Source organism: Triturus cristatus, chromosome 8 (genome assembly GCF_964204655.1).
Source record: "Triturus cristatus chromosome 8, aTriCri1.1, whole genome shotgun sequence".
NCBI lineage: Eukaryota > Metazoa > Chordata > Amphibia > Caudata > Salamandridae > Triturus > Triturus cristatus.
The window spans coordinates 30,747,507-30,772,630 of NC_140591.1; the positions used below are offsets into that span (position 1 = coordinate 30,747,507).

The 25,124-nt window shown below is 46.7% G+C and overlaps 1 protein-coding gene across 5 annotated transcripts in view; it reads right to left on the reverse strand.

The window, feature by feature from the left end:
- Positions 1–25,124, reverse strand: part of LOC146799886 (uncharacterized) — a 461,224-nt gene that overhangs the window by 195,044 nt on the left and 241,056 nt on the right. For all 5 annotated transcript variants that reach the window (XM_085620820.1, XM_085620817.1, XM_085620818.1 and 2 more), the window contains one exon: positions 2,365–2,475. In XM_085620820.1, the coding sequence (XP_085476946.1) occupies positions 2,365–2,475 (111 nt within the window). The remainder of the gene's footprint in view (positions 1–2,364; positions 2,476–25,124) is intronic.

A 25,124-nucleotide genomic window follows, 5' to 3' on the forward strand; every position in this document is an offset into this window, starting at 1 on the left:
TTTACCTTTTTTTACAAAGCTAACTACTATCGCTTTTTTTAATTCAGGAGACACCGCCCCACCCATTTTAATATAAGCAAATAACTTGGTCAAAAAAGGGGTCAACTCCTTCACAAATTATTTATAAAGTTCACTTGGGAACCCATCCTCACCACAAGCTTTTGCTCCCGCCAAAGATTTAATCACTGCCGCTATCTCGGCAACAGTAATTTTCATCTGCAGCATCGTCACTACATTCTGCGATATTTTAGGAACTTGAAGTGAAGCAAAATACTCCTCAATCAGCTCGGAATTTACCGAATGATTGGTGGTATAAATTTGTTGAAAGTGATTAAGAAATATCTGAGGAATATCAGCTCTATCGGTAACTATTGTATTGGATTGGGGATCTATTATTTCGACAATGCAGGCGGATTCTTGTCGAGCCCGAGTTGACCAGGCGAGCATCTTACCCACCATTTGACTTTCTTCATAGACCTTCTGAGAATAAGTCTGGGAGCTATTTATTTCTTCTAAAATAAAAAAATCTTTTAAAGCCTTCCTAGCCTATTCCAACTGAGTCCGATTTAAAGAGCCCACCGGATTAGCAGCATAAATTAATGACTGCTGAAGTTGTGTTATTTTATCAAAACGTTCCCTAGTTTTCTTAACAGTGGTGGCAATCATCTGCCCACGGGCTGCAGCCTTAAAGCCCCCCCAAACAGAAAACATATCAACGGTCCCTTCATTAATAGAAAAGTAATCTTTTATCCAACATCTAAATTCATCAATCCAGACTGGATCTTGCAAAAGAAGACGGTCCATCTGCCACTTAGATCTACGCTTTTTGGTAAAACCCAATTCTATACATACTTGAACATAAGAGTGGTCAGAGAAAGCGTTAGCATCAATATCTGCATCTCTAAGAATCAAAGAACGTGAAAACAATAGAAAGTCTATACGAGATGCAGTTTGATGTTGGCGTGAAGAACAAGTATATTTACGACCAGTTTGATTTAAAAAACCCCATGCATCAACTAGCTGGAGATCATCTATCAAAGCATCAAAAAGCTTCTTTGTTTTAGGTTTCAATTGTTTTTTCCTCTATTTGAGGTATCCATTTTCAAGTCCTGAATATAATTAAAATCGCCCCCCAAAACAATTTGCCCCGTGACCCCAATCAGCAGTTTATAAAGTGAACATAATGCAGCTTCGTCATCAAATATTGGTCCATAATAACTAACAAAATTCAAAATCTGGCCGTTGAATGACACCTGTACCCATATCCACCTTCCTATCTTTGTTCCTGAAGAAATACCCAATCAACTTCACGAGAAAAATATATGGCCACCCCCCGCATTGCAACACCTGCTGGAGAAAAAAAGACCCTTGAAAACATTCCTGAAATGTTACATTTTGGGGTATTGGATTTCAAATGAGTTTCCTGTAAAAAAAAGAATTTGAGGTTTTAAAGTAACTAGCCACCTAATCAATCCACCATATTTACGTCTGTTCAAAATTCCATTAAGGTTGACAGAAAGAATTTGGCAATTACTGGATGAACTCATTCACGAAGTAAATAAGATCAAAAAACTCAATGCACTGCAATTCTATTTTCCATTGATTCCTACACCATTTAACGCATTCCTTATAGCATCTGCTCATTTTTCCAACTAGCCCAAGCCACCCTAATCCTCCCCCAACAAAAACCCCTCCACCCCTTAGGAAATGTGGACATGCCCGCTGTCCACATACTCCACCCCCCAAGCACATACTGGTGCCCTGATATTGCACCACAAAATGATCTCCCTCCCCCTCACAAAAGTTTCTTAAGAAAAAACAGTAGAAAGAAAAAACAAACCCACAACTAATCCATTAACTTCCAGCAGCATTTTTACTTAGAAACATCTCAGAGGCGGACTAATTTACTCTTTAAGTTTAATCATAATTCAGATGTTATTATAAACTCACTCAAGGCTTATTTAGAAATTACACCACAGTATAGTTTATCCTAAGGGAAAAGAGTTCAAGTTGACTCAGTCTTAAATAATCAGAGGGAGAACCTCTGCTCCTGCGCTGCTTTATACCTACAGTATCAAATACATAATAAATAGAAAGATCACAGGCTGAAGTATGAAATGGGGAGCTGCAGAAAACTGAAACACTCACAGAAACTGATCTAATCACAATCCCAGTTGTGGACCTATGGTAGAATAATATAGAACAACTATTCTACTACTTTTGGGTTAGAGGAGGTCACTTGCATGCCTTATCAGGAGGTGTTATCTACTCAAGAGTAACATTATTGATATGATTTGATTCCAGAATACTGATGGGCGAGCAGCCTGCAATAATTAATAAACATAGAAGGTGCTTTTAACTCACCTGTAGTATTATTGACCCATCCTTTATTCTCAAATTCTAGATGTTCCACAGAAGAAGCCACTGCCTCCTCTTTAATTTGTGAAGAAATAATAGATGTGGTATCTGCCATTCCTATATAAAAAAATAAATAAATTGAAATGAAAGGTGACCGAGAGGAAATTGAATCACTGTCGTGTATGGCAGTGCTTCATGGAAAAACTGCAGGGAAAGAGGAGACAAAATGTTGTGAAGGTCAGTCCGAGAACCATCGCTCACAGGATGGATATGGTGGCCTCTTGTTTTATTTTTTATTTTCTTTACTGTTGCAGAGGAGTATATATACCAACATGATACAAAGCGCATAAAGGCTTTGATACTTGGAACATAAATACATACAAATTATGCAGATGAATGAAGCATACTTATAGGAGAAAAAGGGAAAAAAAAGTCAAGTATCGAGTGGCAGCCAGTTCTCCATATTTGGGGCAGCGTGACTGATTAATTCACGGGCAATACATAGTTTCACCACAACAATACCATTAAAAATAAATAGGGAATGGGTTTGCATAAATGCATTATCGAAGCCAAATATAACAATTTTAGCAGTTAAAATTAAGGGCCTATCCAAATTTACCATCCTGGTTTCGACACATCAATGCTATGTTGGGTCAATTCACATCTGCTTCCAGTCAAAGTACTGTGGTGGGATTGCAGCAGAGAATGTACAGGCTTATCTCCTTCAGGTACTGAATGACTGGCTATATGGACCCAGTGGCGGCCCAGCGCATGCAGTGGAACGCTGGATAACGAATGACCTGGCTCTCACATCACAGCTATACAGTAGATCGGATATCCAATCATTGCCATCCACCAACAGAGCGGTAATCTTTTACTGGCGGCAATCCCTACGGAGAATGGGCTGGTGGGGGCGCATCACGCGTGAAACACCGTTATGGCACAACAAACTATTACCCCAGCTGGTGGATCTTCAGGGCTTTCGCGGGTGGGACTGAATAGGAATTTCTACTACTGGGATATCGGCATTACACTCAAATCATTTCAGGAACTAAAAGACGAATTTTCAATGCATAATTCCCAGTTCTATAAATATTTACAGCTTCGTCATGCTATCACACCCCACATAGGCAAGCTTGAGTCACTTCCAGACTTTAACCCTCTGGAGGGAAAACTCCTAATTGGAGATCTAGGCAAACATAGGATATCCAAAATCTACCAACCCCTCATTATACATAGCACCACAACACTTCAGACACTAAAGACTTCTTGGCAAACAGGCTTAGGCCCCCTAGATTCCGATGATTGGACAGAAGCTTTGGAGTCCCCCCGGGGAGCAGCCATTTCCTCACGCCTACGACTCATCCAATTTAAGTACCTTCATAGGGCAAATTATAAACGCTTTAGATTATGGAGAGCTGCTCTGATCGACTCCCCGGCATGTCTACGATGCCAGAGCGACAAAGGTACATTCTTACATACAGTTTGGTCGTATATAGATTTTGTTCTGGTCAGGAGTACATGCATGCCTAACAGAAATCCTAGGATGGGAACTCCCCAAGTCCACCAGTCTCACACTGCTCCATATCACTGACTAGGTGGTAACAGGTATTAACGTCATCTCCTATGGCACGGCCTAACCCTTGCTAAATGAGACATAGCTAGGCTATGGAAATCCGAAATCTCCCCTACTGTCAGGGCATGGAAAAACGGGATGGACTTTTACATGGGGCTGGAAATACCGGTTTTCCTGGCGCGTGGTTGCCCACAGATCTGGCAGATTACCGCGGTCTCGCCCTACCACAGCAGACAGCGATGTCAAATGCAATAGACTCTGAAATCCGGACATTTGATTCAAGGAAATGACACACACTGTAAAACATTGTCATTAACTATGGTACGTATCTAGGTATATTGTATTTTACTGGAAAGTTACATTGTTATGCTCTATGATTTAACACTGTTCATGTATATCCATAGGTAACGATGTAGTCCATCGGACAACAAGATTGCAAAAATTAAATACATTTTTTTACATTGTTATAGATTTCGGCAGGCTGGTTACTCCAGCACAAACGTGGTGGATATGCCGTCCGCTACATTACAAATTCTATTAGATATAATGCACTTCTAATATGGCAGACAATATATTCGTCACGTTTGTGATGGAGAAACCAGTCCACTGAAATCTAAATCTGGCCCTAAGTCTACATTCATCAAATCAGAAAGAGCTTAGTCCAGAAGTCTGAAAATGCACCTACATTGTTCAAACATATGAACTTTATTGGCTTCTTTAATATGACAATGAGGGCATCTAGAATCTTCGTGACACTTCCATTAGAGCAATTTTACTGGTGTATCAAATGTCCTATTAAAGAGTTTATAATATTCACATTATAAATATCCTGAAAAAGCATATTTGACAATTTTTGTGAGATACCTTCTAGATCAACCTTAGCGTATTCTATAAAGATATTATATAACTCTATAATTTTTTATTTTCTTTATATATCAGATCTAACAGGATTTATTTTGTCCGTACAGATATTATCTTTATGCATGTGAACAAAATTCCACACCTGCAGACATTTATAGTCATATTTTGATATGGAAAATACCTTTTGCAGATCAGAGAATGACTGTAAAACACCACCACAGAATAATTGCACAATTTAGGTCAAACCACATTTGGCCCATAATTTTAGCAGACAATCATGAAAAATGTCAGGTAATACAAGATTCCCAAAGAGAGCAGAGTGGCCATTAATCAGTATAAGCCCATAGGATTTACACTATTGCTTCCACATGTTCGTTATGCTCGTCAAGATCTTCAATTGCACGTTTTTAAAATAATGCGGACCTTCATAGCTAGCCAAGCCCCATCTTAAACATCATAGCATATTTATTGTCTTTTTTAGTACATAGAGTTGAGAACCTTTGTGTTACAGTGGACACAATAGTACATTTAGAAACCTGTGAGTCCTAGCCTGCCTTTTTGAACAGGTAGTGTAGGAAAGTAGGATCTGCTTCTTATGGTTACCCCCACTTTTTGCTTCATGTAATACTGTTTTTGACTCGTCTGACTGAGATCCTGCTACTCAGGACCCCAGTTCATCTGCTTTCTCCCTAAACTGTTATGTTATGTACTTAGGTACACTTCAGATTGGATACTGGGGTACCCTTGTCAGTCCCTAGTATATGGTACCCATGTACCCAGGGCATAGGTACCCCTGATGTCTCCCATGGGCTGAAGCATGTATTATGCCACCCATGAGAGGCCATGTAAAATGGAACTACAGGTCGGTCATAGCAGCCTCTATAAGATAGTGCAGGCACCACTTACTTAAGATATAGGTTTACTATATCTAAGGGTCACTACACCTAACCCCTATACCAGGCCTTATCAATCCTGAAGGCAGGGTGCTTGATTCTAAGTGAGAGGGTTCCACTGCTTGAGCAGAACACTCCTCCACCCTACGGAGTCCATTTTCCCGGGTTGGTGGTGAAGCAGCCATTTACGACATATTGAATGGCATTACGCGACCGGTGATGACCAACTCTAAAACGGCTGAAAGTAACCCTATAGTGTTTGGTGTCAAACATTGTGGAATCATACCTCCCACACCTGTAACCAGTGTGGGAGGTATGATTCCACCCCTCAGAAGCGAGCTTCGTTGGGTCCCTGGTGTTCCCGCTACCAGCCTTCTAGTCCTGGGCAGTACAATATGGTTGCTGCCGACCAGAGACACATTTCTGCCCTCCAGGAGCTGAGCCAAGCTCGAGCAGAGGAAGGTGGAACAATAGGCATCCTGTCACAGGGAGGTGTGACCACCTCCCAGACAGGAGTTAGGGCCAGATGTACGACCATTTGCTTTTGCGATCCGCAAATTGGGAAAAATTGCGAGTCGCAAAAGCAAATGTACAACAGTGTCAGAGACACTGTTAGCGATTCCCAATAGTATCGCAAAATGCGAGGCGCATGAATATTAATGAGGCACTCGCAATTTGCGACCCCATTGGGAATGGCTGGCCCTCCCAGGGATAGAGGCCTGCTGGGCTCAGCAGACCTCCATGTCTGGGACTGCGTTTAAATAAAGCAGTTTTTAAAAAAAAACTTTAATGCAGCCCGTTTTCCTTAAAGGAAAACGGGATGCATTTAAAGAAAAAAAATGAAACGTTTTCGTTCCCTGGGACCACTGCCTACCCTTAAAAAATATTTACACATGCATTCCCAAAGGGGAAGCGGTCCCCTGGAGATACCTTCCCGTTCGCGAAAGCTTTACCACCTATTTGATGTAGGTGGTAAATAGCTACTGTTTTGCATTCATAGGGCCCAGACTCGCTATTCGGAAGAGGCACCCTTAAAGAAAATAAGTTACTTACCTGTAACTACCGTTATCCAGTATTGGTATCTTTCATAGATTCACATGCCTGAGTCATTCCCCGTCGTCGAGAGGGTGTGCCACGGTATAATAATTAAGCAGTATTCAAATAATGACATAGGCTATAATGACCCTGAGCCATGCTAATATAGCCTATCTATGTCCTTTTTTTAAAAAGGACCAAATGTTGAATGCAGCCAATCAGCAGTTAGCACCCACTAGAACCTTCCCAGCAGAGGCAGTTTCCCTCAGATTTTCCCAGCACAAGTATAATATATAATATATTAAGGAAACAGCCTCTACGGGGAGGAAGGTGGGTGCATGTGAATCTATGAAAGATAGCGATACTGGATAACCATAGTTACAGGTAAGTAACTTATTTTCTAATCCAGTATTGGGGTATCTCTCATAGATTCACATGCCTGAATCAGAATAGCAAGCAGTGACATCCAATCTTTCAGTTTGTCTGTTGCGGATGGTGGGAGACTTTAACACGTGTTGAACCCAAAAAAATCTTAGGTAACATGAACAAAACCCCTGAGGGCTATACCTGTGTGAAATGAATGTGAATGGGTACACAGAATATACTCTTGAAAGTAAAACATCACTTATGTAACAAAATCTCCATATACATAGTATTTGCGAAAGGAAAATAAAGAATAATAATGTAACCAATGGTATACTTTACTTAGATATGTTCTACATTTTTTAATTTTTTAATATTTGTGCATATATATATATATATTTGACACCACCATAAAAACAAAAGGCATCTGCGTCTTGTGCGGTTTCCAGGCAATAGTGCTGCGTGAAGGTGTGAGTGGTACTCCAGGTTGCAGCATGACAGATCTTCTCTAACGTTACCCTTGCGAAAAGGGCCGCAGAAGTTGCAACCGCTCTGGTAGAGTGAGCCTTTGCTATCCTTTTCAAAGGCTTGTTGGCTTTGATACGACAGAATTGGATCGCAGTTGATATCCATCTTGCGATAGTGGCTTTTGTTATTGCAGTCCCTTCTCTGCCTTGGCCACAGGCAACAAGTAATTGATCAGTTTTTCAAATGTCCTTTGTTCTCTGAAGATAGAACACGAGGCAGCGTTTGACGTCAAGTGTATGTAGCGCCTGCTCCGCAGGCGTTGATGGTTGCGGAAAATAGGACCGGAGTAAAACCGGCTCACTGAGGTGAAACTGAGAAGGCACTTTAGGGATAAACGTGGGATTAGTCCTTATAATCACAGCATTCTCCTTAAATATTATAAAGGGTTTTCTAATTGTGAAAGCCTGGATTTCGCTTACCCTCCTGGCTGAAGTGAAGGCCAGAAGGGCGACTTTCCATGTGAGGTATTTCAATTCAGCTCTATGAATGGGTTCAAATGGTCTTTTCATGAGTTGAGTAAGAACCAGGTTTAAATTCCATTCTGGTGGGTGTGCTCGCACTGGAGGAAAAGCACGGAACAGTCCTTTCATGAATTGTTTGATAAGGCTTGAGGCATACAGAGAAGTGCCACTGGAAGCTCTTCTATAGCAAGAGTTGGAAGCCAGATGCACCTTAACCGAAGAAAAGGGTAAACCTGATTTTGCCAAGGTGAGAAGATATGGTAAAATCTGTTGTGGAATATTTGAAATGGATGCAGGTCATTTCATTGGTACCAGATACAGACTCTCTTCCATTTAAGTTTGTACGTCTTGTTGGTGCGTTCCGCTCTAGATTTTGAGAGAATATCTCTACACTCTTGAGAATTCAGGAGCCAGTCGTGTAAATGCCGAGACTCCGGATTCGGATGGTGCACTTGACCGTTGTCCCTGGATAAAAGAGCAGGAAGCAGCTGCAGACAAATAGGGCTCCTCTCTGAGAGGTGAAGAAGGTCCCGAAACCAATGCTGCCTGGGCCACCTGAGTGCGATGAGAATCAGGCAACATCCTTCCAGCTTCATTTTGGTCAGTACTCTGGGGATCAATGGGATGGGGGAAAAGCATAGGCATATATCACTGACCATCGCATCGAAAGGGCATTGCCCTGAGACCCCGGGAGGGGGTACCTGCTGGCATAGGACCGGCATTTGATGTTGATGTTCGTGGCAAACAGGTCCAGAGCTGGTTACCCCCATAGAGCAAATACTCGGTCCAACTGGAATTGATTGAGTTCCCATTCGTGGCAATTGTCTGTAGCTCTGCTGAGAGCATCGGCCAGCGTGTTGAGTAGACCTGGAACATGCTCAGCTTTGAGAGAGATCCCGTTCTCTGTTGCTCAGCTCCACAGTTCCTGCGCTTCTAGAGAAAGCATGAGAATTGTTTTTCCTCCCTGTTTGTTTATGTAAAACATACTGGTCGTGTGGTCTGTACGGACCAGTACGGAGGCGCTTGCTATTCTCAGCAGGAAAGCCTGTAAGGAGAGGAATATGGCCTTCAACTCCAGGTTGTTGATATGACTTTGTTTTTGAGAATTGGACCATTTGCCTTGAATTTGAAGGTCTTGCAAATGGCCTCCCCAGCTCTCCATGGAAGCATCTGTTGTCAGGATGAAATCTGGTATGTCTTGTAAGAAAGTCAACTCTTTTGAAAGGTTTGGGGTGTGATACCACCATTTCATTGATATCTTCATGGCTGGAGTAACGTGAATGATGTCTTCGAAAGATCCCAATGTTTGAAGCCATTGTTTTTGTAAATCTTCCTGGAGAGGTCTCATTTTGAGTCTGGCCAAGGGAACCAAGTCGATCGCTGAAGAGCACATCCCTAGCAGTGACTTGTATTTCTTTACTAAAACTGACCTTTTTCTTGATATGGCTACAGCCAAAAGACGTAGTCGGTTTTCACGTTCTTCCGACAAGAATGCTTTGCATTGGATTGTGTCCAATCTGGCTCCCAGGAATGGTACAATTTGACTGGGAATGAAAGAGGAGTTTGTGACGTTGACTGTCAACCCTAGTTTGCTGAACAGTTGTAAACAAGCGTTGGTGGTTCTGGACGCTGGCTTTGCCTTAGAAGCCTTTACAGCCAGTCGTCCAAGTATGGGAATACTTGATGGCCTTGAGAGCGTAGAGCTGCCGTTACAGGTGCCAGGCATTTTGTTAATATCCTAGGTGCCGATTTGAGGCTGAAAGGGAGAACCCTGAATTGGTAGTGGGTACCAGCCACCACGAATCTGAGGAATTTTCAATGTTTCCGATGAATGGGGATGTAGAAATATGCGTCTTCGAGTCGAGGGAGGTCATGAAATCTCCTTTGTTGAGACATCGTAAGATCTCAGTCAAAGTTACCATCCAACTTTCTGAGATCCAAAATTGGTCTCCATTCCCCAGACTTTTTCATAATCAAGAAGAAACGGGAGTAGAAATCTTGCCCTCTTTGCAGAGCTGGAACTTTCTCCATGGCCCCTTTTGCAAGCATAATTTTTCTTTCCTTCTGCAATAAGTGAAGACGAGGGGGAGGGGTTCTCCTGGGTGGCGGTGAAGGTGATCAAATCCAATACCCAACGGTCCGATGTTATACTCTCCCATTGCTGGAGGAAACTGGATATCTTTGCACCCACGGGAGGGGAAGATGAGGGGGAAGCTGGTACCCTGGTAAAATCACTTTTTTCTCCCATTGTCCCTGCCTTGGGTCGATGTTCTCTTTTGGCCCGCTTGGCGAGAGAAACCAGCCGTAGCCAGTTGACAGTAGGCAGCAGGTTGATAGGAATGCCTATATTGTGTCTGGTAGGGATGGTATTGTTGAGCTCTTTGGTAGTTTCCTCTGTAATTGGAAAAACCACGTCCTTTTTCCCTCTGAACGGTATCTTTCTGTATTGGAGGGAACATAAGGATTTAACAGTACCTGTGTCCTTTTTGATGGAAAGAAGCACCTCATCAATATGTTAGCCGAATAAGGCGTACCCATCAAATGCCATTTCCAGAACTTTTGACGGGACCTCTGGTCTAAGTGTGGTTGCCTTTAACCACCCCTGGCATCTTAATACAGCCACTCCTGCCAGTTGGCGGAGCCCCGTGTTGACTATATCCATAGCGCAATCGATTGTTTCTGAGGCTACCCATTCTCCTTCTATGGGGATCTTCTGGCTTCCTCCTTTCTGTCCTCAGAAATAAGGTCTAGTAGAGAAGCCATATCAGGCCACATTTGTCTGTCATAACATACGATGATAGCCAAAGCGTTGGCTGCCTTAATATTAGTCGCAGCTATGGTGGAGAAACACTTTCCCATAATGTCAAACTTACGCCCTCCTTTGTCCTGAGGAGTGGAGATCGGGTTGCCTGGGTTCTTAGATCTCCTTTGTGCTGCCTGTGAAATAACAGAATCCGGTTGCGGATGGCCAGTCAGACAAGAAGGGGAATTTTCTGGGGCTCTGTACTTTTTCTCTATGCGAAAGAGCACTGGTGGTATTGTTGCCGGGGTCATCATTATCTTTACAACCTCTTGCCAAATGTAGTCAATAATTGGAATTGTGCGCATTGACTTTCTAGCTTCTTCTTTAAAGTTATACAGGAAGCAGTCTGTATGCTTAATTTCCATGAGGAGATGGAATCTATTAGAAGCCATCTCTATTAAGTTGTGGGAACCCCCTACGTCTTCTGGCGGAGAATCCGCCGAATGGTGTGACGTAGGTGAAGGAGTAGGAATAGTGTAGTCCTCACAGGGATCGGCAGCTAGATCTGGGATTTCGCCTTCTTCTCGCTCTTTGTCCGAAGAGGAAGGGTTACCGGATCAACCTCTCGTGGTACTGTAGATGTTGCTGGTGAACTGGGCTTGTCATGGATTTGCGTTTGCGCCGGAAGTTTCTTTGGAACGTCTTGAGATGGAAATCTTTGTTTGTAATCTGCTAGCATAGCTTGAAGATCTTGAATTAAGGTTGGTGGCAGATAAGCCATCTCTCTAGAGCGATGTTCTTGGTATTTGTAGTGTTGATAATGATGCGATGGTGCCAGATATGGCTGGTAGCATTGCTGATCTTCATAGTCATCGTCTAAACCCTGACACTTCACGTGCAGCTCAGAAGGACTGTGTGCTGCTCCATACATGCCAAAATCATCTTCTTCATCCTCATCAGACTCTTGAAGGTCCAAAAGGTCTGATGGAGGTAACGGAGAGATTTTACCATAAGCCGACATTTCAGGATGAAAATATTTCTTCATCACCCTAATCATCGTCGACTGGGGCGTCGACGGGCTTCTGGTTACAGCCGCTGAAAATCCTGTCGTCGACGATGTCGTCGTCGTCGGAATCATCGTCGACAGACTCATCGTCAATGGTATGGTCGTCGACGGTGAAGTCTTCGTCGAAGGTTTTGCCGATATTGTCGACGACGAATCTGCCGTCGACGGTGTCATCGTCAGCGACGGAAGTGGCGTCGACAGTGTGGACGTCGACAGAATGTTCGACGGCTTTATCACTGAAATTCTCACCGACTGCGTCGATGGTGCAGCCGTCGATGATGACTGCATCGACGATATCTTAGTCGATGGTATGAGTCCGGAGATGGCCATGGTCGTCGTCATGTTTGATGTCGATGGGGCCGACGACGTAACAGTGTAACTTGCCGTCGTCAATGACTAGTGGCTGTCGTCGACGGTGCCGTCGTCGATGGGGATTTTTCAATCCTGCTCTTTCCAGGATCAGATGAAGAGGCTCTGTGTTGCATTTTGCTTTCCTCAAAGGGGTAGAGAAGACAGAAGACGAAGGCTCAGAGGAGACTTTAGAATGCTTCTCATTTCTTGAGCACTTGCTTTCTGGAGAGGGTTTAAGGTGTTTCCTGCCCTCTCCAGAGCCTTTCTGTAAGAAAGTGGCTCTGTATATACTGTCCCCAAATAGGCACATGGTGTACAGAGTCCACAGTCCCCAATGGTTTGGCAGAGGCTAAAGTTAGATAGAACCTTACTCTCTAAAGTGGTAGCTTGGTGGAGCAGTAAGGCAGTATCAGAGGACAGTGCAAAGCATTTGTTGTACACACTCAGTCAGCAAATGGTCTCACACACTCAAGAACTGAACTCTAGGCCAATGGTTTGTATATAAAAATATATAGTTGTTTTATTTTAGAACCACAAGAAGGTATCAAAATATAATTTCTCAGAATGAGATGCTTTAGTTAAATACTTTCAATAGGCAATAGACTTTTGGATACAGTAGTTACAGTTGTTGCAATAGTCAACACAATTCAAACACAATTATAACATTGAGCTCAATTGGAATTTCTTAGTAAATGCAATTAATTACTTTTTGGATTACTTTTCTAACCACAGGACTGGATCCTAGATTCAGCACTGGGACATCCCCTGTAAACAGTTGAAAGAAATCGTTTTGGTTATACAGGCGATTTTTAAGGAATATTTGTTGGTTTCAAAAATCGACACTTGGAAGAATTTCGGGCATAAACCAGGCAATGTTATCCTATGGAGGAAAATCAAGTTATCGGTAAGTACAGTGGTAATTACTTTTCAGGGTCAGTGCTGGGCACCAAGATCCAGCACTGGGATTTCTCCTGATCATTGTTCGGCTAATTTTTAGTGAATATTTTAACGTTTCAAAACTCGACACAAAAGAATTTCCAAGTGAAACCAGTCAATGTTACCCTATGGAGAAAATGTAGGTTATCGGCTTTCAGGTAAGTACTCGACTGGCAGAGTTAAGGTTCTGGGCATAGACTCAGGGGTCTCCCAGGGTCAGGTAGGTACAGTTGTTACACTCTCAGCGGCACAGGGTAAGCCGGCTGCAGAGAGAGTTAGGCCCAATGTTAGCCTATGGCGGGCAGGGGGCCTTTGGTTGGTGGCTGCTAGCAGGCAGGCCACGCGGCTGTGGGAGCTGGGCTCCTGGTCACTTGCTCAGGGCAAGTGGGGAAGTAGATTAGGATAGATGTTACACTTCCAGGGGCACTCGGGCAGGTGGGTTCAGGGTGCTTTTGAGCCGTCGGGTGCTCAATGGTTTTCTATGGAGAAGCTACAAGACGAACAAAGGCTGCATGCTCGGGGACGAAGATTCTTCAGGTGCGACCACCACTTCGAGAGGTAAGTTGGGAAGCTGTAGGTTAGGTAGGCACCCAGGAGTTGGACATAGGGGACTGCAGGGTGCCGGGGTGCCTTTTGGCGTCGGGAAATCTAACTCTCTGCTGGTCGCGGTTGGAGGGGTCTCTGGTTCTGAGGCTGCAGGCGTCATCAGGAGCGTCGAGGAGGTTCCTTGGGTGCTGGATTCTAGGTCACAGTCGCCTGGGGAATGTCCTCGTGGTCTTTGTCCACTCAGGCACAGGCCGGGCTCGGCGGGTGCAGAGTGTGCAGGGTTCGCAGTTCCTGGCTACTGCCAGGGGGTTGTTGCTTGTTGTTGAGCAGGACCACTGCTCGTGGGAGTCCCAGTCTTTTAGAGTCACAAGGCAGTCAGGTCCTCTGGGGTTTTCGAGGTCTCCGACCACTGGAGTCGCCGGGTTTTAGCAGGAGCAGGTTCGAGGGTCGACAGGCCAAGTCAGTTGGTGTCGTCCTCTTGTTAGCAGCTGCACTGCAGGTCTTCTTTCTTCTTGTTCTTCTTGCTTGTTTCGGATTCGGGATCTGAAGAAGGAAGGTTCAGGGTGCCCCTAAATACTAAGGGGCGTTACAGGTAGGTAAAGGGCAGGGACCAAGGGGTCCCTTCCCTGGGGTGGGTACACCCCCTATCCTGCCACTCTCCTGTGGGAGGGGGGAAGTAGCCTAGTCCTGATTGGGCAGGGCTCCCCATCTTCAAGATGGCGAGAGCCCAGAGATGTGCTTCACCTCGCCTCCCCCACCTGAGGGGTGGGTTTGGCAGAGGCTGGCACACCCCCTTTCCTCCCTTGGGGTTTCCCGCCCGTCTTCCCGCCAGAGTGGGGGCTAGAACCGGTGGAGACCAGTTGCTGAGTACAGCAAGTGGTCTGGGGAGACTCAAAAAGGTGGCATGCCTTTGAAGCTTCCCCTGCCCATCCTGGGGGAGGAGACCTAGCACCTCGCCCAGGACGTGCATTGTTGCAGGCCCAGGAGAGCGGATGGCTCTCTACACAGGGGTCCAGCAACATGTCTGCTGGGTGGCAGCCTAGGCAGCCTCTCAGGCAGGACGTGGATTGTGGGTTAGGTTCAGGGGGCAACTCTAAGTTGCCCTCTGTCGTGCATCTTATATTAAATCCCACACTGGCATCAGTGTGGGTTTAATGTGCTGAGATGTTTGATACCAAACTTCTCAGTCTTCAGTGTTGCCATCATGGTGCTGTGGAGTTCGTGTTGACGACCTCCCAGCACCATTATACTCTTAATGGCAGCACTGCACTTACAGTGCCCAGGAATGGACCCGGGTACTGTAGGGGTACAGGGCTCATGCACCTGTACCCTCACCACTGGCATAGTGCACCCAGCTAGAGGGGTGACTGAGGTATGCCAGGGCAGTGTGTTTTTGTGCCAAGTCGACTCTCTATTTTGTTCTGCACCAAGACACTGAGCCTGCAAAGGCAGTGTTTGTGTGTTAGGGTACAGGGCCTCTAAGAGTGTCATAATAAGTGCTGCAGCCCTTAGGGGCCTTCTCTGGTCACAGTGCCTTGGGTACCTATGGTACCATTTACCAGGGGCTGACATGTGGCCAGAGATGCCAATTGGGTTTAGGCTTCAATGCAGTTTTAGGGAAGGAACACAGGCCCTGGACACCTGATTGGCAGGAGCCCAGGGTACACTCAGTCAAAGTACATCAGCAATTCAGCAAAAAGTGGGGGCATACCATGCAATAAAGATGGCACTTTCTCACACAACCCCCCATTCCCCCCCAAACGAAAGGTGATGAGCCTAACATTGCCCTATGGAGTCTTCATTGTCTAAGTTGAAGAACCAATCTTCCAGTACCCTGCAGTTAAGTCAAAGGTACTGAGAAATTTGGCAGCCCCTAGTTTGTCTATCAACATATCTGCTCTTGGAATGGGGTGAGCATCTGTCTTGGTGACAGATGTGAGCCCTCTATAGTCCACACAGAACCTCATTTCTCTCTTTCCACCCTGTGGATGAGGTTTGGGGACTAGAACCACTGGGCTGGCCCAGGGTCTCTCAGAGGGTTCAATCACCCCTAACTCCAGCATCTTGCTGACTTCAGCTTTGTTGCTTTCCTTGACTTGGTCTGACTGTTGATAGATCTTGTTCTAGTCAGGTGCACTGTCACCAGTGTCCACATCATGGGTACACCAGTTTGTCAGACCAGGGGTCAGGGAAAAGAGGCTAGCATACTACTGCAAGATTTGCTTGCAGTCAGCCTGCTGTTGGGCAGAGAGGGTGTCTGAAAAGACAACTCCATCTACTGACCCATCTTTTGGGCTGTAGGAGAGGAGATCAGGGAGAGGTTTACTCTCTGCTTCCTGTTCCTCATCAGTCACCATCAGCATGGTGATGTCAGCCCTGTCATTGTAGAGCTTAAGGCGGTTCACATGGATAACCCTTTTGGGTGTCCTGCTATTGCCCAGGTCAACTAAGTAAGTGACCTCACTCTTTTTTTCTAGGATAGGGTAGGGCCACTCCATCTTGGAGTGCCCTTGGTGCCACTGGCTCCAAAACCCACACCTGTTGCCAACCAGAGCAGCTTTTTGGTCATACCAGTGCTTCTGAAGCTCCTGGCTGGCTTCAAGGTTCTTGGATGCCTTTTCCATGTACTCAGCCATTCTGGACCTTAGGCCAAGCACATAGTCCACAATGTCTTGCTTAGGTTCTTGGAGAGGCCTCTGCCAACCCTCTTTTACAAGACAGAGTGGTCCCCTCACAGGATGACCAAACAGAAGTTCAAAGGGGGAAAACCCTACTCCCTTCTGTGGCACTTCTCTATAAACGAAAAGCAGGCATGGCAACAGGACATCCCATCTCCTTTTGAGTTTTTCAGGGAGCCCCATGATCATGCCTTTCAATGTCTTGTTAAACCTTTCAACAAGGCCATTGGTTTGTGGATGGTATGGTGTAGTAAACGTGTACTGCACTCCACACTCCTTCCACATGTTTTTCAGGTAAGCAGATGTGAAGTTGGAACCTCTGTCTGAAACCACCTCCTTAGGAAACCCTACCCTGGTGAAGAGACCCAGGAGGGCCTTGGCTCCTGCAGGAGCTGTAGTAGTCCTAAGTGGAATTGCTTCAGGGTACCTAGTAGCATGATCCACTACTACTAGAATACATTTGTTCCCTGAGGCTGTGGGAGGTTCAAGTGGACCCACAATGTCCACACCTACCCTTTTAAAGGGCACCCCCACCACAGACAGTGGTATGAGGGGGGCCTTTGGGTGGCCACCTGTCTTGCCCCTGGCCTGACAGGTAACACAGGAGCTGACAAACTCCTTCACCTTTTGGTACATCTGGGGCCAGTAAAAGTGACTAACTAGCCTTTCCCAAGTTTTAGTTTGCCCCAGATGTCCAGCTAGGGGGATGTCATGAGCCAAACTTAGGAGTAACTCCCTGTACTTTTGTGGCACTACCACCCTCCTGGTGGCTCCAGGAGTGGGTTTTCTTGCCTCAGTGTACAGTAGTCCCTCTTCCAAATAGACTCTGTGGGTACCACTGACATCTCCCTTTGCTTCTGAAACAGCTTGCTGCCTCAGGCTTTCAAGAGTGGGACAGTCTTGCTGACCCTGGCACAGCTCTTCCCTAGAGGGTCCCCCTGGGCCCAAGAGTTCAACCTGGTAAGGGTCAAGCTCCAAAGGCTCAGTTCCCCCTGGGGTGTCCAAGTCCTCTCCCTGTGGAGAGAGGTTCTGAGTTGTTTGCTATACAGAAGCTGGTCCCCCAGTCTTCTTACCTTTCCTCTTGGTTGGTTGGGCCATATTTTTAGTCTCCAAACCTACTTTTCACCCTTCCTCTTGCTCTGTGCTCTAGTTTGCACACACACCAATTCAAGGATACCCAGCGTGGCTGCATGGGTCTTTAGCTCAACCTCAGCCCAGGCTGAGGTTTCCAGGTCATTTCCTAGCAGACATGCAGCTGGTAGTTTTTGAGAGACCACTGCCTGTTTCAGGCCAGTAACCCCCCCCCCCCCCCCCCCCCCCCAGCCTATGTCACCATAGCCATTGGATGATCAGTGGTAACACTGTCAGCATTGGTAACTGGGTAGGTTTTCCCAATCAAGTATTGCTCAGGGGAAACCAGTGTGTCTCTCACCATAGTGACACTGGCACCCGTATCCCTCAGAGCTTCTATCCTAGTTCCATTAACCCAGGGGTATTGTAAATACTTCTTTACGTTGGGTGGCCACACAGCTACAGTGGCAAATTCAACTTCCCCTTCTGAAACTAGAACTGCTTCAGTGTGCATCGTGATTTGCTCTGGGCACACTGCTGATCCCATCTGTAGACTTGCCACTCCAGGTGTAGCTGTACTGGTTGCCTTAGGGGCTTTGTTGTGGGGGCAAGATTTATCTACAGCTAAGTGTCCCACCTTCTTACAGTTGTTACACCAGGCCTTTGAGGGATCAAAGTTCTCCCCCCTATAAGGTTTTTGGGGCCGTTTGGAAGACTCAGACTCGGACTTTTCATCTTGGGGATTCTCACCACCTTTCCCCTGGGAAGGTTTTGTAACCACCTTTTTCTGGTCACCCCCAGGGGTTGTCCTTGTCACCCTAGTCTTGACCCAGTGGTCTGCCTTCTTTCCCAATTCTTGGGGAGAAATTAGACCTAGGTCTACCAAATGCTGATGCAACTTTTCATTGGTGCAATTACTTAATATATGTTCCTTCATAAACAAATTGTAAAGTCCAATAAAATCATGCACATTATGTCCAGCTAACCAACAATCCAGTGTCTTTACTGAGTAGTTTACGAAGTCAATCCAGGACTGGGTTTTGTGAGCCCCCCTGAATCTAATTCTATACTCCTCAGTGGTGAGCCTAAATCCCTCAATCAGAGTCTTCTTCATGAGGTCATAAGACCTTGCATCTGGCCCAGAGAGGGTCAGAAGCCTGTCTCTGCAGTTACCAGAGAAGAGTTCCCACAGGAGTGCCCCACAGAGAGGTTTCTTTACTTTTCTAATTTCACCAGCCTTCTCAAAGGCTGTGAACCATTTGGTGATGTCATCACCTTCCTGAAATTTAGGGACAATCCCTTTGAGGATTTTAGGATCACAAGTTTCCTCCCTATCCTTAGTTTTAGTATTGCTGCCACCATTGATGGGTGCTAAACCCATCTCCTTTCTTTCTTTTTTTCTTTCTTTCTCTAGAGCCAGGAGTCTGGACTCTAGATCCAATCTTTTGGCCAGCTTTGCTAAAAAGCTGTCCTCTTCACTGGGAAGTCCCCCGGTGAGTTCCCAGGTACCTGGTCCACCTATGTGGTCTCTAGGTTCCCAGAGGTTGATTCTTGGAGTCAAGGGTATGGGGGCCCTTTCCTCCCTAGGGATTATTGGAGGGTGTCATTATCCCCCTCATCCTCCTCCCTTTCCTCCTCTGACTGGTCATCACCATGTTCAGAGGGGTGGTCCTGAGCATACTCAGCCAGGAGCTCCTGGAGCCCTTGTTTGGTTGGATGCAGGCCCATTTGTAGATTTTTAAGTTTGCATAAGGACCTCAATTCCTTGAAAGACAAGTGTAAGTAAGGTGTGAGGTTGAGCTCCTCCACCAGGTCCTGCATGGTATTAACTTCACTAGTAGCTGGGTTCTTTTGAGACATTCTAAACTGACAGTTCTAACCCTCTACTCTTGACTACAGTGACTTTTATTTTTATAAAATTCTAATGGGACTTAAGCAAGGCCCTGACAAGACTTTTAGTATTTTGGAAAGACCAATTTAGGAAATCAGAAATGTAAAGGCAATTTTAAGAGTTCTGTTGTGTGATCAGATGGTAACCAAGTAGTCCAACAAATGCAAGTTTGTATCCCACCACTGATCCACCAATGTAAGAAAGTGGCTCAGTATATACTGTCCCCAAATAGGTACAGGGTGTACAGAGTCCACAGTCCCCAGAGGTTTGGCAGAGGCTAAAGTTAGATAGAACCTTACTCTCTAAAGTGGTAGCTTGGTCGAGCAGTAAGGCAGTATCAGAGGACAGTGCAAAGTATTTGTTGTACACACTCAGTCAGCAAATGGTCTCACACACTCAAGAACTGAACTCTAGGCCAATGGTTTGTATATAAATATATATAGCTGTTTTATTTTAGAACCACAAGTAGCTATCAAAATATACTTTCTCAGAATGAGATGCTTTAGTTAAATACTTTCAACAGGCAATAGACTTTTGGATACAGTAGTTAAAGTTGTTGCAATAGGCAACACAATTCAAACACAATTATAACATTGAGCTCAATTGGAATTTCTTAGTAAATGCAAATAACTTACTTATTGGATTACTTTTCTAACCACAGGACTGGATCCTAGATTCAGTCCTGGGACATCTCCTGTAAACAGTTGAAAGAAATCGTTTTGGTTATACAGGCGATTTTTAAGGAATATTTGTTGGTTTCAAAAATCGACACTTGGAAGAATTTCGGGCAAAAACCAGGCAATGTTATCCTATGGAGGAAAATCAAGTTATCGGTAAGTACAGTTGTAATTACTTTTCAGGGTCAGTGCTGGGCACCAAGATCCAGCACTGGGATCTCTCATGATAGCAGGTGAGTAATTTCTTTTTCGTTGTTCAACTGATTTTTTGTGAATATTTTAAAGTTTCAAAACTCGACACTTCGAAGAATTTCCAAGTGAAACCAGTCAATGTTACCCTAAGGAGAAAATGTAGGTTATCGGCATTCAGGTAAGTACTCGACTGGCAGAGTTAAGGTTCTGGGCATAGACTCAGGGGTTTCCCAGGGTCAGGTAGGTACAGTTGTTACACCCTCAGCGGCACAGAGGCAGCCGGGTGCAGAGAGAGTTAGGCCCAATGTTAGCCTATGAAGGGCAGGGGGCCTTTGGTTGGTGGCTGCTAGCAGGCAGGCCACGCGGCTGTGGGAGCTGGGCTCCTGGTCACTTGCTCAGGGCGAGTGGGGAAGTAGATTAGGATAGATGTTGCACTTCCAGGGGCACCCTGGGTGCAGGGTGCTTTTGAGCCGTTGGGCGCTCAATGGTTTTCTATGGAGAAGCTACAAGACGAACAAAGGCTGCAAGCTCGGGGACAAAGATTCTTCAGGTGCGACCACCACTTCGAGAGGTAAGTTGGGAAGCTGTAGGTTAGGTAGGCACCCAGGAGTTGGGCACAGGGGGTCGCAGGGCGCCGGGTGCAGGGGTGCCTTTTGGCGTCGGAAAATCTTACCCTCTGCTGGTCGCGGTTGGAGGGGTCCCTGGTTCTGAGGCTGCAGGCGTCGTCAGGAGCGTCGAGGAGGGTCCTTGGGTGCTGGATTCTGGGTCACAGTCGCCGGGGGACGTCCTCATGGTCTTTGTCCACTCAGGCACAGGCCGGGTTCGGTGGGTGCAGTGTGTGCAGCGTTCGCGGTTCCTGGCTTGTGCCAGGGGGTTGTTGCTTGTTGTTGAGCAGGACCACTGCTCGTGGGAGTCTCAGTCTTTTAGAGTCACAAGGCAGTCAGGTCCTCCGGGGTTTTCAAGGTTTCTGACCACTGGAGATGGGTTTTAGCAGGAAAAGGTTTGAGGGTCGACAGGCCTGTAGGGCTGGGGCCAAGTCAGTTGGTGTCGTCCTCTTGTTAGCAGCTGCAGGGCAGGTCTTCTTTCTTCTTCTTCTTCTTGCTTGTTTCGGATTCGTGATCTGAGGAAGGAAGGTTCAGGGTGCCCCTAAATACTACATTTAGGGGCATTACAGGTAGGTAAAGGGCAGGGACCAATGGGTCCCTTCCCTGGGGTGGGTACACCCCCTATCTTGCCACTCTCCTGTGGGAGGGGGGCAGTAGCCTAGTCCTGATTGGGCAGGGCTCCCCATCTTCAAGATGGCGAGAGCCCGGAGATGTGCTTCACCTCGCCTCCCCCACCTGAGGGGTGGGGTTGGCAGAGGCTGGCACATACCCTTTCCTCCCTTGGGGTTTCCTGCCAGTCTTCCCGCCAGAGCGGGGGCTAGAACCGGTGGGGACCAGTTGCTGAGTACAGCAAGTGGTCTGGGGAGGCTCAAAAAGGCGGCATGCCTTTGAAGCGTCCCCCTGCCCATTCTGGGGGAGGAGACCTAGAACCTCGCCCAGGACGTGCATTGTTGTAGGCCCAGGAGAGCGGCTGGCTCTCTGGACCCCTGCCAGCAATATGTCTGCTGGGTGGCAGCCTAGGCAGCCTATCAGGCAGGACGTGGATTGTGGGTTAGGTTCAGGGGGCAAGTCTAAGTTGCCCTCTGTCGTGCATCTTACATTAAATCCCACACTGGCATCAGTGTGGGTTTAATGTGCTGAGAAGTTTGATACCAAACTTCTCAGTCTTCAGTGTTGCCATCATGGTGCTGTGGAGTTTGTGTTGACGACCTCCCAGCACCATAAACTCTTAATGGCAGCACTGGACTTCCAGTGCCCAGGAATGGACCCGGGTACTGTAGGGGTACAGGGCCCATGCACCCGTACCCTCACCACTGGCATAGTGCACCCAGTTAGAGGGGTGACTGAGGTATGCCAGGGCAGTGTGTTTGTGGGCATGGCACACAGGGATGTGTGCCATGTCGACTCGGTTTTGTTCTGCACCAAGATACTCAGCCTGCAAAGGCAGTGTGTGGGTGTCAGGGTACAGGGCCTCTAAGGGTGGCATAATAAGTGCTGCAGCCCTTAGGGGCCTTCTCTGGTCACAGTGACCTGGGTACCTATGGTACCATTTACCAGGGGCTGACATGTGGCCAGAGATTCCAATTGGGTTTAGGCTTCAATGCAGTTTTAGGGAAGGTACATAGGCCCTGGGCACCTGATTGGTAGGAGCCCAGGGCACACTCAGTCAAAGTACATCAGTAATTCAGCAAAAAGTGGGGGCATACCATGCAAGAAAGATGCCACTTTCTCACACTTTCTCCTCAGACCTTGCTCTTTTTTGAGGTCTAGGGGAACCATCACTGTAAGGACTTAAAAGAGAAAGTACGACAGATTTTGCACTGTTTTACCTCATGGGCTGGTTGGGGTTAGTAGATGCAGTCCTTGTGAGGGTCATTAACATGAACTCTTTTCTTGCCACAGGTCTTGCAGGGCCTAAAGAGTCCTTTCATATCAGACATGATGAGCAGAAATATTTTGAAGAAAAAATCTGAGTAGAACTCAGGGAAACTCCCTTCACACACAATATGCGGTGAACATCTGAGGGAAACTGCCTCTGCTCGGAAGGTTCTAGACGGTGCTAACAGCTGTTTGGCTGCATTCAACATTTGGTCCTTTTTAAAAAAGGACATAGATAGGCTATATTAGCATGGCTCAGGGCCAATATAGCCTATGGCATTATTTGAATACTGCTTAATTATTATACTGTGGGACTCCCATCTTGACAACGGGGAATGATTCAGGTATGTAAAATCTATGAAAGATACCCCAATACTGGATAAACGCCCCTTCCTAATAGCGAGTCGCAAATCCTAATTAGCGAGTTGCAAATAAATTGCGACTCGCTAATTAGGGTTTGTTCATGGCCCTTAGGTATTTTTGCATACGCAAACAGGTCGCAAACCTGTTTGAGCATGCAAAAATACTTCGTACATCTGGCCCCTAGTGTATTAGGGCTGGATGGGTGCGCTTGCCAGCAACCAAAAATCTGCATGAGGGGCACATTTGGTGTCCCTGTGCATAGACCAATTCAAACCAGTCCTGGGCGCCGTTGACTCCAGCTCTGGCGCAAAACTGGACAAAGGACATGGGAATAACCTCCCCAAAGTCCAGTCCCCTGGAGGGTCCCCTGAATCTGCCCAACCCTCTCCCGTGGGTACAAAAGGGCTTACCTGACTGTAGGACCCTAGATTCGACTTGGACAAGATTCTGAACCAGAAACCACTGAACTTCGACTGTCTGGACACTCTAGACTTTGCTGGACTTCGTTTGGGCCCAACTTCGTCTCCCTCTCAGTCTGAAGCACCGTCTGTGCCCGTACACCATACAGGACCTGAGGAGCATCAAGGACAACCGAAGACATCTCCCTTGGAGTAAAGGAGTGACTCCCCTGCGGACTCCAAAGGCTCCAGCAACACAAGAGGATGGTTCCTACATCCCTCAAAGTCCAAGCTGCCCTCTAACCGAGTTTGAGGTTAGACTCCCTTGTGGGGGCTGCATTACCCATACTGCTGTGCACCTCGTTCATTTGCAGTTGCATATGGTTGTTTGGGTTTCCCAAGCAAGTGCATTGGGCCCCGTGTAGCCCCAACTTCTGGCACCATTTCCTACAAAGAACTCCGGCCTCCTCGCACCGAGACTCCGTGGGCTGCTGCTTTGTGAAAGTGCTCGAGGTCTTCTCGCGACTCCTGTGCTTCCGGCCTGTGAGTACATTTGAGGGTCAACTTTACTTTTCTTGGGCTTCCCTGGTTGCTCCAGGCTTGCCCTGACTCCCCTGACTTTGGGGAGTCTCCTGGACCTTGCTGGTCAAAACCGTAACCTTTCTTGACCTTCAGCATGGATAGCCGTTGCCAAGGCTTGTTGGTGCTCCCGCCAGACACCGACACCTCAGCACTCGACATCCTTCGTGGAACAGCTCATATCCGGCTCCTGGTCGTCCTCGATGTCTCCTGGTCCCTGTGGCTGTAGAGTCAAGCACCCCGTTAATGCACCGGAAGCACCCGACATTGGCGGGCATTCAACTACCGAGCCCCTGGTCACTCCTGAGTGACCAAGACTCTGTCCCCTCTGCTTTCAGGTACTCTTCAACAATGGACACTTTCCTTCCTTCCAACAGTGGCTCTTCATCGAAGTTCCCCATTGATATCAACGGTGGTTTCTGACGCCACTTCAGACCTATGCACCCGGCTCCCCTGGGATAGGTATTGCCGTGAGGGGAACGGCCCGCCACTACTCTGCCCATGACAGCCGTGAGGGGAACGGCTTGGCTGACCAATCTACGTGCCGTGAGGGGAAAGGTTTGAACTACTCTTCCCAGCAGGCTTGGGCGCCTGCTGCTGACGCTGTACTACGCGCCCGGAGGCGCAATAAAAATCGCGGAGAGGGACGCGCGCGGGCAGCGCCCGGGCCAAGGGCGGGCCTGTCCTTGCCCATCAGTGCCAGGAAGAGACAGGGCAGGGCCACCCCCCTTGAGTTCCTTTTTCCAGGAGGCAGAGGGTAGAAAACCAGGACACTGCTGGTGGAAGGTTAGTGATTGAATCCTCTTCCCTTTGTACATCTCCAACAGTGACCCTTTCTACATCCTTCCCTTTGGTGGCTAAATACATCTATTGAACCATGGGGAAGCGCAATTGGGTGGACAAGAAACAAATCGCACCCTCAAAATCGATGCCTAATTCCTAATCTACCTGGATTGACAGAATGTCACAAAGAGCACTAGGGGCAGTGTCAAATGAAATCAAACTGACCGAGAGACGGTTATCGTTAACCCCAAACATGGATTTACCCCTGATTGACTTGAATGCGACGCAGGAC